Source organism: Haliotis rufescens, unplaced genomic scaffold, assembly GCF_023055435.1.
Source record: "Haliotis rufescens isolate VD_foot unplaced genomic scaffold, xgHalRufe1.0.p SCAF_35, whole genome shotgun sequence".
NCBI lineage: Eukaryota > Metazoa > Mollusca > Gastropoda > Lepetellida > Haliotidae > Haliotis > Haliotis rufescens.
In genome coordinates this window covers 3509005-3527023 of record NW_025964057.1, presented here as the reverse complement: position 1 = coordinate 3527023, position 18019 = coordinate 3509005, and the positions used below count along the sequence as shown (strand labels likewise).

Here is an 18019-nt window from a genome sequence, read left to right as displayed (position 1 = left end):
ATATATCTACCTTGTTAAGTTATTACTATTTTTTCATGATTAATTTTTTATGTATTATAGCTATATTGTTGTAATATAATTTTATAATGAAGTAGATCAGTGGAGACATGCATATGTTGTACTTGTAGGCCTGTCTTATCCATCTCGACAGTCAGACATGCTTCCCGGAAATGGGTCAACGTTTCACCACAACAAAATGCTGTCTGGGGAAATAGTTTGGACAGCTAGACTGGTACCCTGCACTTCACCTCCTAGCTGCAGGTGACAAGCACTCTAGGTCAGGTGTACCAGGCTAGGCCAGAGTGTGTCTCCTTATGACTGTGGCTGATTAACATAAACATGTATAGTGTAATAATTTACAGATAGGAATGTTTTAAAAGATAATTAAAAATTATTGATGTATTTCGTATGTACGCATATCATTATACATCTGTGAGATAAAGGTAACGTTTCTTTTTAAAGTTTGGTTACATCTTTCATCCTATTAATTAACTCATCCGGATGTAACTTTATCAAACCAAAAACAAATAAGGCGCCTGGCGCCACGCAATAAGCATTGGTGTATAAAGTGTATGTTATACTGTTGATATTACTTGTGCATAACGTACATGTATACTATTGATATCATCGCTTGTGTACCTACCAATATCCGTCGTCTAAAACAAGTTGCACTGTTGATTATTTTGTGCTGGTCAGATTACCAGTTTATATCTATATGATGTTGATATCATCAATGGTGTATATCTTACATGATATAATATTGATATATTATCACTGTTGTATATCTTAAATGATATATTGTTAATATCATCACTAATGTATATTTTGAATGATATATTGTTGATATCACTGGTGTATATCTTAAATTATGTACTGTTAATATCATCACTGGTGTATACTTTAAATGATATACACTATAATACAGTAAATATCATCACTGGTGTACATCTTAAATGATATAATATAAATATCACCACTGGTGTATATCTTAAATGTATATCTTAAATGATATACAATAAATATCATCACTGGTGTACATCTTAAATGATATACACTATAAAACAGTAAATATCACCACTGGTGTATATCTTAAATGAATATCTTAAATGATATACAATAAATATCATCACTGGTGTATATCTTAAATGATATACTGTTAATATCATCACTGGTGTATATCTTAAATGATAAACTATAGATATCATCACTGGTGTATATCTTAACAATGCTTAAATGATATACTATATATATATCATCACTGGTGTATATCTTAAATGATACACTGTTGATACCACCACTGGTGTATATTTTAAATGATGTACTGTTAATATCATCACTGGTGTATGTTTAAAATGGTATACAATATAATAAAGTAAATATTATCACAGGTGTATATCTTACATGATATACTATAAATATCATCACTGGTGTATATCTTAAATGATATACTGTAAATATCATCACTGGTGTATATTTTGCTTGATATACTGTTGATACCATCACCATGATCACTGATGTATATTTTTAAAATAATATACAGTTGATACCATCACTGGTGTATGTTTTAAATGATATACAGTAAATATCATCACTGGTGTATATCATAAATGATATACTGTTGATACCATCACTGGTTTATATTGTACTGTCAACCACAAACCTGTATATCGACTATAATGCACAAACCCCACTTCATGTGACACGGGTCAGCAGACACACATATTCTATAAATAGCAAAGATGACTGACTGGAATGAACAAACACTGTGCACAAGGTGTGGGGTAGTGACCCGGGTGAAGGTGTGCGAGTCAGTGCAGCCTCGCAGTGGAGCATGACTACCTCGCTTCCCCCACCTATCCAGGAGTTATCACCTGTCAATATCACACGGTTAGCCTGGGACACACAATAAACAGAGACATTCACTGTATCATGTTTAAAGTTGACGGGCAAAGAGAGGTGAAATGGGGTCCAATGTCACGCTCAAGATGATTGCACTTAGAGCTAGGGATTTATCAACCTGTTCAGAGGCCGATATTCGGCTTCAAGTCTGCAGCTAATTCAGTAAAAATACCCAAATTGGAATCAAACATTTCCTCATTCATGCTGACCTATATTCATAACTAAATAAAAGTGACAAAACACTTTCCATAATCATATGAAATATCAAGCATATGCTTATTACTCACTATCAAATTTGCAACATATATAATGAGTTTACAACAAACATTATGGCTATGTGTATTTGGCTCATATTTCACTATTGGCAGGGCCGTTATACAGGAAGAGGCTTAAATGCATAGCTGAACGTTACTGCATTGAATGTAAACATTCAATGTTGAAATACCTTTGGATTTAGGAAAATAAGAACATAAAAAAATCCCAATTTTGAACCAAAAATAATTTTTCATAATTTCCCTGCAAAGGGCACTTAGTTAAGCATGTTAAGAATCCTAGATGAATATCCGATAGCACTATAAAACCTGCATTAGTTGAGACTAGTACAAGCGCCCCTCCCCATCCCACACACGTCACTAGTTCGGGCTATATGTAGGTTTTATACAAGGACCTCACTCTCCCTGATAAAACTGCAGTCAGAAACGTACCACCCGCAACACTGTACAAGTATACACAACTAATCCTTCTGCTTAAATGAAATGGGCCAGTGCCACGGCTATATACATGCCCTAGATAACACACATCAATCGCTACACCCCACCTACCAGGCTATATACCCCAATAATCCATATCCATTCCATAACGGCCACAGTTACACAACTGGAAGCGTTCAAGCTTTGCACATTCTGTCATTAGGGATTTGTCTGTGTTCAATGATGCTTTAACTATGGGGTGGTGGTAGCCGCCATGTGTACACCTTGTCCATGACTATGGGGTGAGGGTAGCCGCCATGTGTGCACCTTGTCCATGACTATGGGGTGGGGGTAGCCACCATGTGTGCACCTTGTCCATGACTATGGGGTGGGGGTAGCCGCCATGTGTACACCTTGTCCATGACTATGGGTTGAGGGTAGCCGCCATGTGTACACCTTGTCCATGACTATGGGGTGGTGGTAGCCGCCATGTGTACACCTTATCCATGACTATGGGGTGGTGGTAGCCGCCATGTGTACACCTTATCCATGACTATTAGGTGGTGGTAGCCGCCATGTGTACACCTTGTCCATGACTATGGGGTGAGGGTAGCCGCCATGTGTGCACCTTGTCTATAACAATAGGGTGGGGGTAGCCACCATGTGTACACATTGTCTATAACTATAGGGTGGTGGTAGCTGCCATGTGTACACCTTATCCATGACTATGGGGTGGTGGTAGCCGCCATGTGTACACCTTATCCATGACTATGGGGTGGTGGTAGCCGCCATGTGTACACCTTATCCATGACTATTAGGTGGTGGTAGCCGCCATGTGTACACCTTATCCATGACTATTAGGTGGTGGTAGCCGCCATGTGTGCACCTTATCCATGACTATTGGGTGATGGTAGCCGCCATGTGTGCACCTTGTTTATGACTATGGGGTGGTGGTAGCCGCCATGTGTACACCTTATCTATGACTATGGGGTGGGGGTAGCCACCATGTGTACACCTTGTCCATAACTATGGGGTGAGGGTAGCCGCCATGTGTACACCTTATCTATGACTATGGGGTGGGGGTAGCCACCATGTGTACACCTTGTCTATAACTATAGGGTGGGGGTAGCCACCATGTGTACACCTTGTCTATGACTATGGGGTGAGGGTAGCCACCATGTGTGCACCTTGTCTATGACTATGGGGTGGGGGTAGCCACCATTCGTACACCTTGTCCATGACTATGGGGTGGGGGTAGCCACCATGTGTACACCTTGTCCATAACTATTGGGTGAGGGTAGCCGCCATGTGTACACCTTGTCCATAACTATGGGGTGAGGGTAGCCGCCATGTGTACACCTTGTCTATGACTATGGGGTTGGGGTAGCCGCCATGTGTACACCTTGTCTATGACTATGGGGTGGGGGTAGCCGCCATGTGTACACCAGGTCTATGACTATGGGGTGGTGGTAGCTGCCATGTATACTACACATTGTCCATGACTATGGGGTTGGGGTAGCCCCCATGTGTACACCTTCTTGAATATAACTATGAGAGGGACCGGTGTCATGTGCACAGTTATTTCACAACCAGCTTGTCAGTACCATACATTTTATACACTGAGAAACATAAGTGAGTGAGTGAGTGAGTGAGTATGGTTTTACACCGCTTTTAGCAATATTCCAGCAATATCAATGCGGGGGACACCAGAAATGGGCTTCACACATTGTATCCATGTCGGAAATCGAACCCAGGTCTTCGGCGTGACGAGCGAACACTTTAACCACTAGGCTACCCGACCGCCCCCTGAGAAACATAATACTAAACTGGAGCAATGATGTGTGGGAAGTAGCCTTATTCCAAGGCTGTAATGAATGATAAGTCCATGAATGTATGTATAATTCTATCCTATTAACAGGCAAGTCTAGATTAGCAGTCTTTTATAGGGGGGACAACTTGTTCCTATTGTTTATACAATCTTGAAATTAGGATTTAAACCAATAATTACTGCCTTGGAGACTTGTGCAAGTCTATGTTTGAAGATTCAAGGCACGTACTTTGAATCAGACTGTGATTAAGTATCCATAGAACACATACACACTTCACATTTAAGGTAGCTCAGCTGTAGGGGTTAACGGCCAGGAGAGCTGTAAAGGGAAAGTGCTTTGTTTCAGGTGAGAGAGGACTGGGGTATTGGGAGGAGGCATAGGGAGGGGGGCGACAATAGTCTTACATTTCAGGTCCTCGTATTGACCCGATATTTTAGCAGGGACAGTGAGGTCCTCGTAATGACCCGATAGTTTAGCAGGGACTGTGAGGTCCTCGCAATGACCCGATATTTTAGCAGGGACAGTGAGGTCCTCGCAATGACCCGATATCTTAGCACGGACTGTTGGGTCCTAATTGTTATGAACATACATCAGACAAAGGACAGTGAGGTCCTCGTAATGACCCAATATTTTAGCAGGGACAGTGAGGTCCTCGCAATGACCCGATATTTTAGCAGGGACAGTGAGGTCCTCGCAATGACCCGATATTTTAGCACGGACAGTGATGTCTGTGAAATGGTCCTCCAATGGTAGAGGGAGAGAGCTGCCTCTTGGTCTGTTTACTTCACCACCTGGCAATGATGTGTCATTAGCCTACATAACAGACGTGCCAGCCGCATCACAACGCCTCGCCTAGTGAATCAGCTTGGAACAATTAGATACAAACAATTGTTTAGGACGTGTGTTGTTGGGTGTGTGTGTGTGTGTGTGTGGGGGGGGGGGGGGGAGATGCATGACAGAGCCAGGTCAGATCAGGTATATGTAGTTTTATCTCAAGTTACACTATAACAGCCACAGCTTCAATACAAACACACACTTGTTGCCACCTGACCCTCAAACCACCTGCAGGCCTTCACATTATACAGGGAATGGGTTGGGCGTAGGGTTGGGCGTTTGTTTGCATTCATCAAACACCAGCCTTCTGTTTTGGATTAAATTTAAATGAGGTCTTGAAGCTTGCTGCCCACTCTCAGCAAATAGTTTCACTGTTACATTTGTAATTAATACATCTGTCCATTCCACCACGTGGAGGTGCCTTATATAGAACATGTATCCGGCACAGACGTTCCACAGACATCATCAGCATTTATACACAGTTAATGCCCTGTAACATGACCAAAGATGCAGACACAAGCGCATATTGATGAAAAACACACACCATTTATGCTAGATCTTTTTAGACTATAACACTAACAGTGAAATGTATCATATCAAACATTATTCAAAATAAAAACAGTGCATTCCTTACCGTCAGAGCTGTGTCATGGATGGGCTTCTCGAACAGTCCCTCCATCTGGTCCACCTGCATATCCCAACACTTGCTGGCCAGGCCAATCATTACACCGTAACAAAGAACTTTATAAAATATCAGCTTTTTACTGGGTACGCTTGTATGTCCATTAGTGGAACCATTGGTGCCATTCTTCGTCCACAGCGGTACATCCACAACCTTCTTGTCAAAGTATTTGAACAGGTAGAAAAGCACACCGAAGGATAACGCAAATCCGCCGACAGTGTCACATACCACATCAATGTAGTAGCCCGAACTGTTTCTGTGGGAATGATAGGTGCTTTCTTTGGCACGGCTTCGGAAGACAACGCCGTCAAGACCATCTAACCATGTTCTGAACTCAAACAACAACAGCCCGAACCTACGGTCCCTTATACACTCTGACGCTACGAACTTGCCTGCAATGAGGGCAATGACCACATGGGAAAAACTAATCATATTTGCTGTAATAAAGAAAAAGACAGTACTAAATCCAGTGACTTGATCAAATATTTCTGAAGTAGGTTTAATGACATAGTGACTTGTTGGATCAGTCATGATCAACTTCACAGTGAGGGGGTAGAAGGGGGAGTAAGCGTGGCTTGGGAGGGTCTGGGGGACTGACAGCACCGTGTCTTGTAGGACAGCATATAATACTATATCCATGATGATGTAAAACACTGTTATCACCGTCCCCAGACATATCAACACATTTTTCTCCTCGCGGAAGATCTGAAATGAACAAAAAGGCACCATCGTTTCTGTCACAACCACCGGAAGGAACCTGAAGACCGGAAGCACTTTGGAAGTTTAAAAGCTTGTAACCTTGTATTCAGCCATGTTGGTACTACTCCACCAGCATCAGCAGCGCTTCGCATCACACGGAGTCAGACTGACCTGAATCTATATAACCGGAGCCTGGGGCACCTGCTTACTACATTCCCGCTCAGTGAATCTCACACACACTACACCATGGCCTTAGATTTACATCCACACTCCCGCACTGATCCACGGACACCCGCACCAGTGAGAGATTAGCGAGAGATGAGCCTTGTGTTGTTGGCAGATCGGGGGATTCCTCCTATTTAAATTCCGAAGTGTTTATTTTTAGCTTCTCTAAAATACGAAGCGTGTGACCTCCCTGGATGCCTGGCTGTTGTCACTGTGAGCGAACAGTGGCAGCTCGCACGAGGAAATGTTGCCGACTGTGTGTAGTCAATGGACGAAGATTCAACTCTTTGAATACCCTTGTGTTGTTCTCATCGACAAGGACGTCTGCGCTGTTGCATTAGTCAATACAAGCGGGAAAGAGGGATTGGTAACTAAGAATGAATATCCGGTCTGGTGTCAATGTCCTCTCATAAGGAAGATTATTTGTAAAGATCGTAGATATCACGCAAGTGGACCACCTTTCGTGATAATGTCAGTCAGTGACACCACTGTAGACACCCCTATCTGTACCTTATGTTTAGAGGGTACTCACTGTCGAGACGAAGTTTCCGTTCAAACGTGACACACACAAAATAAAACACTCCAGAAGACTATACAGTATCTTGTCCGTGCGCCCAGCAGTAACGCGTGTACTACTGAGAGATTGAGCGTAGACCGCCTCTACGAGCTTTAACCGCAGTTGCCCACTGATCATCTAAACTGAACGCGTGGTGATAGGTCCGGTATTGCGGTTGGCGCGGGCCTTACAACACCGATACAACAGGTCCCGTGACTCTTGTGGCTGGGGGCGTTTCAGGTCGCCCGGTATCAGTTAAATATAGTCAGGCAGAGCGGTTGTTTTTGAAGTATGAAATGTGGCTACTTACAATATGGGGGCTCCGTTCGCACGCAAACATAATTTAAAGTAAAGATTTACATATGAAAAATATGTGGAGCCAAAAAAGCCGTAAGGCCGCATGTGTCGGCGACAAGAAGAAGAGGTGGAAGGAAAGTTACAGCATCTGCATCTACTGTTTCTATATAGAGACAAGACGAATACGTAACAATACTGTTTATATGCACGACAAAACAAAGGGGAGTTCACGTCTATTTACGAGATACGCAAGTATGTTTTTACATTTACGTTCAATGGACATTCTTACAGAACAAAGCATATGCCTCGTGGAAAAAAAACGAGCTATTGGTAAAGAGATGTGATTTTAGTTTGCAATTTATATTTTGAATACATTCCATGCTTGACATAGACAGTATACAACACGTGACACCCATCCTAGTGACCCCGGAGAGGTTGCATCCGGTCACGGCGTTGTAATGTCCGACCGGATAAATGTCAATGGTTCTTCTTCCGTATCAGATTAGTCGAGAATTATTGGCCATCATGACACCAGCTCACTCCAACATTGAACGTCGTCGTGGTATAACACGGTGAGGAAGGAGCCCCTGCCGTCACATCGCTGTCGTTAGAACCTTTTTACAATACACCCTTTCTCGTTTGTCATGTCACCAATAGAGATATCCAAGATTCCACCACGTTTTAAATGTACCTGTGTTTTATTACGTCAAAAACACGGTCAAATCTTTGACAAATACACTGTAAATGTTTACATCAAGGTACATATCTGTATGTTGTATCTGCTACCCCCCGCGTCAACCCGTGAAGACCCGGGGTAGAACATGTCTTCAGCAACCCATGCTTGCCGTAAAAGACGACTAAGCTTGTCGTAAGCGGCGACTAACGGGATCGGGTGGTCAGGCTCGCTGACTTGGTTGATGCATGTCATTGTATGCCAATCACTGGATTGTCTGGTCCAGACTCGATTATTTACAGACCGCTGTCATATAGCTCGAATATTGCTGAGTGCGACCTTAAACAAACAAACAAAACACCTGGTGTCACGTGTCGGAGTTTCCCCATGTCAGTTTTGTGTCCTTATTTGTATTGTCGTAACAACAGATCTCTAGTGACAGAAACCGAAGTGAATGCCTACCAGAGAGACAAGGCCTGAAACCAACAGTACCCGTTGCTGGGCTCTTTCAGACATTGTAGACACACCTGTCTAAGGCACATGCCACACGTGACGGATACGTGTTTCTTGTGTACTGTATAAATTACTACACATTGCACAACACATGCATTCGCTGTGCAGTGACATCGATGGCCCCTGGTTCTCTGTGCAGACAGAGGGGGACCAATGTGAGGTGTGGTGAAATGGGGTTTAACGTGGCGTTCAAGGTCATTGCACTGACATATCGATGTGTACGTGAGCGTGTCTGGTGGTACTAGCCGACTTATGCAGTATTTATAGTGCTAGCCAACTGAGATATCATGCCGCAGTTTCCGTTCATGAATCAGCCATCAGGGGAAACAATGAATATAATAAATAACTAAACTAAAATGTTTAAGAAAAAAATAAAAACTTTAAAAACTAAAAAAACACACACACACTGAAGAAAGCATCTCAGTCTGAAATCTTACTTGAAGCTAAACCTTTCCTTATAATTGCTATCTAAACTACACCTACTAATTACCAAACCAGAACTAACACTGGTGAGTATCGTTTTACGCCGCTTTTAGCAATATTCCAACAATATCACTGCAGGGGACACCAGAAATGTGCTTCACACATTGTACCCATGTCGGGAATCGAACCCGTGTCTTCGGCGTGACGAGCGAATGCTTTGACCACTAGGCTACCCGATCGCCGCAGAGCGAACATGAAAGTGGCTTTTGGGGGACCTGCAATGCTAAATGCTACGGGGCTAGCTTCTGAAACCCAACTGGCACAACATATTTCATTGGGTTTATAACACGTGACTTATGCTGGAGGTCATCGGAGATCTATACAATTATGGGAAACTTGCAAACTAACGGATACATAGTGACAGTCGGTGAACCATGTACTCGGAAGCGACATGGGGATGTGTCAGAACACTAGAGGTTTTATTCACACTCGAGATAGATTGGGAACGCCAAATAGAGGAAGGGGAACGGTGGGGGGACCAAATCCACCAGCAGATAGGAAGACGTCACCCCTATGTAGACTAACATCTAGTCTCTGAAATGAACATATCTTACAGAAAAAAAACGGTTCTTAAATTATCTCCATAAAAATATAATAAAAAGGAGCCCTGAGATTCTTCATTTTCAGATACTGCAGTAATCTAGACTTGCCAAACATTATAGACTTGCATGGGCTGTATTGGATATATTTGTTTCAGGGCCTGTATGATCTACCCCCTTTGTCGTCACAGATTGCCTGTCGCTTGTGGGTACTGTTTAAGTGTCTAAGTGTTTATACATGTAGCGATGTGGTGTGAGAGACGAACACCTCGGTGACTGTTTTGTCGGTAATCCAGACCTGGCGATCACTCCAGGCAAGGCTTGAGTTGTGTAACACATGGCGTATGGCTCTTTATCTCCAATTGTCCGACACGAGAGATTACACCATAACCCGGCTTGTGGAGATTGTAGTCATGGGTGTTTTGTCATAACACCTTCGGGTACAACTGCAGAGGATCAACTCGCTGCCACACATGTACAGAAGTAGTCTGTAGTAGTAAATTGTTTATTTAAGCACTTGAACAAGTAAACAATACATGATATATCCATATAAAAAACAGAGCCCCGAGCCACAAATTGGCCTATGACACTCAAAAAGAATACTTGGTTGTATAAAATAAAGACTACATTTGCCGTTTTCTAAACATTTCAAAAGTGTTGAGGTCAAAATGCTTTGTATTTTACTTTCTTTCATTATATATACAAGTTTATCTTCATCATTAAAGTTATATAACCAAGGATTATTTTCGTATGCTGCATTAAAAAGATTGAAACGCAAATTATCATTAAAAACTACATTGAATTATAAAAATGAAACTCATTTCCAATTATATTAACACGTACATCATTTGGTAAAAATACAATATTTACAAATTCTCTGCACAAGAGGCTTGGCATATTTGCCGGTTTCAATATACAAGGGTAAAATACCACATCTAAATTTGGATAAAACACGACGGTGGTCTCTGTACATTACACGTTGGACATGATGTTCAGTAGCTGGAGTTGCTTTATAAGTTCTACACGTGCGAGCTTATTGCCATTTAGTTTACCTGTATCCTTCCATAACGAAATATGCCAATTCTCAACATCACAGTTGCTCCGTCGTCGTGCAGACAGCGTGTCGGTGTGCTACTTGACTGAGCTCCTTCTATTAAGATTGGGAAATGGACAAAAACGAACAGCTATTTTATCACGTTATATGCGACATATTAAGGATTGGGTAGAGTGAGAAATTGTGAAATAAGAGAATATTACAAACTAACGGACCATGTTCCAAAATCTTAAACCTGCCAAGGTCAAATCGATAACGCACATGGGTCATAATCCAGGACTAGTATCTCTCATGGTGCTGGTCAGATAGAGTTATGCAAATAGATTTAAGGCTTTAATATCTACAGCTGTTTATCATCCACCCTTATCAAATCAACCCTACCACGGATACATTCGTGACATACTAGCAACTCGTCAGCTATTAGACTGAATGCCATTTGAAGTGATACGCACAAAAGGAAGAGAATTTAAGGATGTCAACTTCTTTATAATGAGGAACACAACGCTTCGGAGGATATACTTACTCCTTCATCAGGCGAAGAAATCCTATGAGGCAGAGAACATATGACTGACGTCCAAAAGAAATTTTACCAGATTTTGAAATCACTCTTGCTCAAAAACAACAAAACATACATGAAGTATGAAGTAAAGTGTATTGAGAAGATCAATATATCAACATAATCAACACTGAAAATGACAATCATACCGCGACCGAGAATGACGTCAGAGCCCCCCAAAGTTGGGTGTGGTACAAAACTCGAGCTTTCAGAATCATGGACAATAGGCAGAGTACATAAACAATCGCTAACGTTCAATAACAAGTCATTAGTAGCGTGTGTGACCACCAAATGCCTCAATACACGCAAAAACTCTTCGACGCACAGAAAAAGTCAGTCGTCTGATGAGGTCACGTGGGATTTGACGCCATTCTTCTTGGAGGGCCAAGATCAGTTCTTGCCGGTTGGCTCGAGAGTGTGGTCGTTGTCGAACACGACGATCCATCAAGTCCCAGAGGTGTTCTATTGGGGACATGTCGGGTGAGCGTGCAGGCCACGGTAGGACGTTGACGTTGTTGGCTGCGAGGAAGTTAGTGACAATTCTGGCTGTATGGGCTCTAGCGTTGACATGCTGATAAATGACACCACGTGGCTGCTGTTGGAGAAATGGTAGGACAACTGGACGAAGAATGTTATCCATGTAACGCTGAGCTGTCAAGTTTCCGTCAACGATGACCAGCGGTGTCCTCTTCTGCCCACAGATCCCTCCCCACACCATGACACTCCCTCCACCATATGGTACGACCTCCTGCACGCAACACGCCGCCGTTCGTTCACCTCTTCGGCGTTGTCTTCCATCAGCCCTAAACATACAAAGGTCGAAACTTAAAAAGGGAGACCGACAGATAATTGGCGCTGATGGTGCTAGGCAATGGACAATGGGCACACGAGATGCAGGTGTAATTAGCACTGATCAGTAATAGCAATGGAAATTTGGTACTATTTTAAAAGTCAGTCAATCTTAGATATTCCCATTGCAATACTGCTTTAAATAGATCATGTCTATTCTGTTACGTTGTTTACCTTTTGGAATATGTATTGTTTGTTTGTTTGTTGTTTAACGCCGCCATCAGCAGTATTCCAGGTTTTTGATGGCGGTCTGTAAATAATCGAGTCTGAACCAGACAATCCAGTGATTGATATCATGAGCATCGATCCACGCAAATGGGTTGGAATATGTATTGTGGCTGAACTAGAATGCATCTTGTGTGACTACCCACTCGGGTAATGTATTAGTCAGAGCGTGTCGGGTATACTGTATTCAATCATATGTAAACTGTTGTATTATGTTGTGTACCTTGGGATATGTGTGGTGACTAATGTGGTCTGTATCTTGTGTAATGGTTCTATATCGTATTCATCTGACGTTCTTCGCATATATGTGCTTCTATAACTGATTGTAAACATTCTATTGTTGACTGGTTATATAAACATTCTGTGGCTGTCTAATAAACTGACTGTTTATTCATTCAGGTCTTGTGTTGTTGTGGGAGTTGGTCGTGTACAGTGGTACCTCTGCTAAGCGAGCTGATTCCCCAACTCTCGCTATTTAATACTCCCTACCTAAAGGCCCCTACATGCTGCGCCAACCAACAGTGGGAAGACTTTTGTGGCCCATACCTGTTGGCACTACTACCCGTGAAGACCCGGGGTAGAACAGGTCTTCGGCAACCCATACGTGCTGTTACAGGCGACTGTGCTTGTTGTAAGAGGCGACTAATGGGATCGGATGGTCAGGCTTGCTGACTTGGTTAAAGCATGTCATGGTATCCCAATGGCGTGGATCGATGCTCATGATATCAATCACTGGATTGTCTGGTTCAGACTTGTGCGGCGTTAAACAACAAACAAACAAAACATATAACGTGCAGGTGCTCTGCACATGTTGCACATACACACGGGTCCTACTGTTGTGCATAGAGTGTGCTCCGTGTGGATTGTTGTAGAATCTCAGAATTAGTTAAAAAAATCGAATCTGACTTTGTTCATCACCCGAATGTCTAGTTATGAATTGTCTCTGCGTTGCAAGTGCTGTCGTTCGGTGTTCCGCGGACCCGAGATGTCTGTTCGCCAGGGGATACTTCATGACAAGGCAAACATCGCCAACACTCCTTAAAGGGGAGCTCTGCTTCAAGGTCATGGTTGGTTGGTTGGTTTGTTGTTTAACGCCGCACTCAGCAATAATCCAGCTATATGACGGCGGTTTGTAAATAATCGAGTGTGGTCCAGACAATCCAGTGATTAATATCATGAACATCGATCCACGCAATTGGGATCGATGACATGTATCAACCAAGTCAGCGAGCCTGACCACCCGATCCCGTTAGTCGCCTTTTACGACAAGCATAGTCGCCTTTTACGGCAAGCATGGGTTGCTGAAGACCTATTCTACCCCGGAATCTTCACGGGTATCAAGGTCATGGCCGCAGAAAGCCAAATCAATGTGGTGTTTGAGCGGTTGAAATAAATGTTGATTGGACTGTCGTCTTCCTAGGGAGAGTCCCCCTTTTAGCTGCTTCATAATGCATTGTTCTTGTCAGCTCCGTGTTTATTTGTTTGTGGTAGAAACATTCTCCGGCATGCCAATATACGGAGAATACTTATATATATGACACATCAACGCCAGAGATGAACCTGTTTCAATTATCTGCTAAAACAGATTTCATTGGGTGTAAAAGGCAAAATTGCGATGGAAATTATATAAATGGATTACTGAAGATGAATGATGATACCAGGTGTTCGCGAAAAGGGTAAGCATGTCCTGCTCTACCGCAGCACCCGCACTCACACAATAAAAAAGTATGTGTTTGTTTGCTGCTTGACGCCGCAAAGACCTGTCCTGCAATACGACTGGGCCTGTAAACAATAATTCTGACCAATAAGTTTTGGGGTGCATGGGTGAGTGTGTATTGTTTTACGCCGCTTAGAGGAATATTCAAGCAATATCAGGATGGGGGATACCAGAAATGGACTTCACACATGTACCCATGTTGGGGAATGGAACACGGGTCTTCGGCGTGACGAGCGAACGCTTTAACCACTAGGCTAAACAACAGCCCCTCAAGTTTTGGACCAGATGATCCCGTGCATGACACAATAGCGCATTTGCCGTTTTACACACGATAAGTATATTTTGAATCACGTCTGCTGTGTACAAGTGCGGAGATTCTACCTCTTGTAATTAAAGAGAAACGTTCAAGTAAGACGTTAGTTTTGCAACACAGTAGGGGAGGGGGCAGTTTTAATGTCTTGGCCCAAACATTTCTTCATAAAACATTGCAAAAGTTGCGAAGAACCTGATTTATTTCGTTGCTAGGAAGGAATTCCACATGTAAATCTAAATAAAATATGTCGGAAAGCGTTGCCGTGAGCGAGCTGTAGGCGGCGACTGCTTAGGAATTGCCAGGGCTGGTAGCCGAGTCAAGGGCGTTCTTCATTGAACGTGACCCGACTGCAGTGATTTAGTGCTGTTTTGTTTCTATCGGTGGCGTCGAGGACTGTCTTGTATTGGGAGTGGTTGGGCAGGCCGTGTACGTTCCTTTGCCAAGAAAATGTCAAAATATAGGGCCTCGACAGGCTTGGTTTATTTGGACCAGACTTGACAGACTGGGCCTAGTTAGACCAGAATTCCACGGACAGGACCTAGTTATACTTGACCTCCACAAGCCTGATGTAGTTAGACCAGACCTCGACGAATTGGGCCTAGTTAGACCAGAATTCCACGGACAGGACCTAGTTAGACCAGAATTCCACGGACAGGACCTAGTTATACTTGACCTCCACAAGCTCGATGTAGTTAGACCAGACATCGACAGAGTGGTCCCAGTTAGACCAGAATTCCACGGACAGGACCTAGTTAGACCAGAATTCCACGGACAGGACCTAGTTATACTTGACCTCCACAAGCCCGATGTAGTTAGACCAGACATCGACAGAGTGGTCCCAGTTAGACCTGAGGTTAGGTGAGGTGAAATGGGGTTTAACGTTACGTCCAAGATTATTGCACTTATATAGCGAGAATACTAGTGAGAGATATACCCCGGTAATTGTCAGGATTGTTTACGTTAACATTCTTGAATAACGGAATAATAATAGATTTTGACCAGACAGAAGGAAAAGAACATGTATCAAAATTCCGATTGAAACGTTTAACCAGAAAAAGCACAATATCAGGTCATGAGTACTTAAGCATTTCAGCTATAACACAATCAACCCCAGAAGACTTACCTGTTTTGAAGCGAGATATAGCATTACATATTTCCGATTCCGTGACAGGCGATTCTAACAGAAGCATGTCAACATCATTAAAATTCTCACTGACGCCATCATTATCACGTTCAAAGACCTCATTGTCTACCAAATATAGAGAATCATCCTTTGAGAATAACTTCTTGAAATGATGTAACCATTCTGTTGGGGATATAGATCCTCTTGGGGTAGAATGTCTCTGAAGAGAACGTACAGTTTTCCAAAATAATTTCGGACTGTATAAAGTGCTGTTTAGTCGGACTAGCTGTGACGATTTGAGATCATATTTGAACTTTCTACAAAAGTTTTTATACACATTTCTCAATTTACAGTAGCGTTTTCTGTTGTATTCACTGCGATGTAATATGTAGTCCCCTCCTCTACATAAGCTTCAATTTTATCCATCAGAGAATTTTCATGAATATGCAAGGACCCTCTCAGTGTTATGATAAAAATACTTTCCTTCGATTCGTTCCATGAAAATGTACTGTTCTTAGAGACATCATCCTCACAGTCTAAACTATGTATGGCACGATTGCTACAAGGAAACCTGCAGGATAACTCAAGAGGGAAATGGTCTGAATCTGATCGATCACCAACATTTGCCATATCTACATACTGGAAAAAATCAACAGATGCAATAAAATAATCAACAACACTAGAACCAGTATCTCCTACAAACGTAAACTCGCCTGCTCTATCACCATAAACTCTCCTATTAAGTATAAACGTACGAAGAACAAAGCTTACATCCAATAAAATGCGTCAGAATCTCTTGATAGTACCAACGTGAGATACACGCTGTTCAACAGGGGCATTGTCTCCATCAATGTATACATCATCAGGTCCAAAGTCATCACTGTCCTCAGAAATGGGATTATTTTCGTTGCCTGTGCGGGCATTAAAATCACCGCAGAGTAGCACGTGTGAAGCAGTGAAATCAGACCAATGCTCCAATATAAAAGCTTCCACTTTATAAATAAGGCAGCCTGAATCAGTTTTCCCATTGCAAAATGTAGAACCTGCCGAAGGGACATATGTACACAACACCATTAAATCACATTTTAAATTAAACACAGATTTTGGAATTTTAAACATATGAACTTTTCTATATCGGAGCTAAGGTGGATGCACCGGTTCACAACTTGCCTAACGCAGAAACACACACCACCAGAACATCTACCTGAAAACGATGTTTTAACTGCTGAGGCAAAGTACATTTGGTAACCAGGTAGCCAGTTTAAGTCTGGGAAATCTGATATAAATGTCTCCAAGAAACACACAATATCAAACGATTGGAGGTAGGCTAAAGTCACAATCATCAAACATTTTACGTAGGCTACAAATGTTCCAGGACAACAATGACAAATGTTCCAGGACAACTATGACAAATGTTCCAGGACAACAATGACAAATGTTCCAGGACAACTATGACAAATGTTCCAGGACAACAATGACAAATGTTCCAGGACAGCAATGACAAATGTTCCAGGACAACAATGACAAATGTTCCAGGACAACAATGACAAATGTTCCAGGACAACAATGACAAATGTTCCAGGACAGCAATGACAAATGTTCCAGGACAACAATGACAAATGTTCCAGGACAACAATGACAAATGTTCCAGGACAACAATGACAAATGTTCCAGGACAACAATGACAAATGTTCCAGGACAACAATGACAAATGTTCCAGGACAACAATGACAAATGTTCCAGGACAGCAATGACAAATGTTCCAGGACAACAATGACAAATGTTCCAGGACAACTATGACAAATGTTCCAGGACAACAATGACACATGTTCCAGGACAACAATGACAAATGTTCCAGGACAGCAATGACAAATGTTCCAGGACAACAATGACAAATGTTCCAGGACAACAATGACAAATGTTCCAGGACAACAATGACAAATGTCCCAGGACAGCAATGACAAATGTTCCAGGACAACTATGACAAATTTTCCAGGACAGCAATGACAAATGTTCCAGGACAACAATGACAAATGTTCCAGGACAGCAATGACAAATGTTCCAGGACAACAATGACAAATGTTCCAGGACAACAATGACAAATGTTCCAGGACAACAATGACATGTGTTCCAGGACAGCAATGACAAATGTTCCAGGACAACAATGACATATGTTCCAGGACAGCAATGACAAATGTTCCAGGACAACAATGACAAATGTTCCAGGACAACTATGACAAATGTTCCAGGACAACAATGACAAA

At 42.3% G+C, this 18019-nt stretch overlaps 1 protein-coding gene across 1 annotated transcript in view; it reads right to left on the bottom strand.

Annotated features, from left to right (window-relative positions):
- The window catches only part of LOC124134454 (ceramide phosphoethanolamine synthase-like), a 40330-nt gene extending 32749 nt beyond the window's left edge, over positions 1-7581 (bottom strand). Inside the window, exon 1 of the mRNA XM_046499288.2 lies at positions 5886-7581. Within this exon, the coding sequence (XP_046355244.2) occupies positions 5886-6662 (777 nt within the window). The 5' untranslated portion in view covers positions 6663-7581. The remainder of the gene's footprint in view (positions 1-5885) is intronic.
- Positions 7582-18019: the final 10438 nt, after the last annotated feature.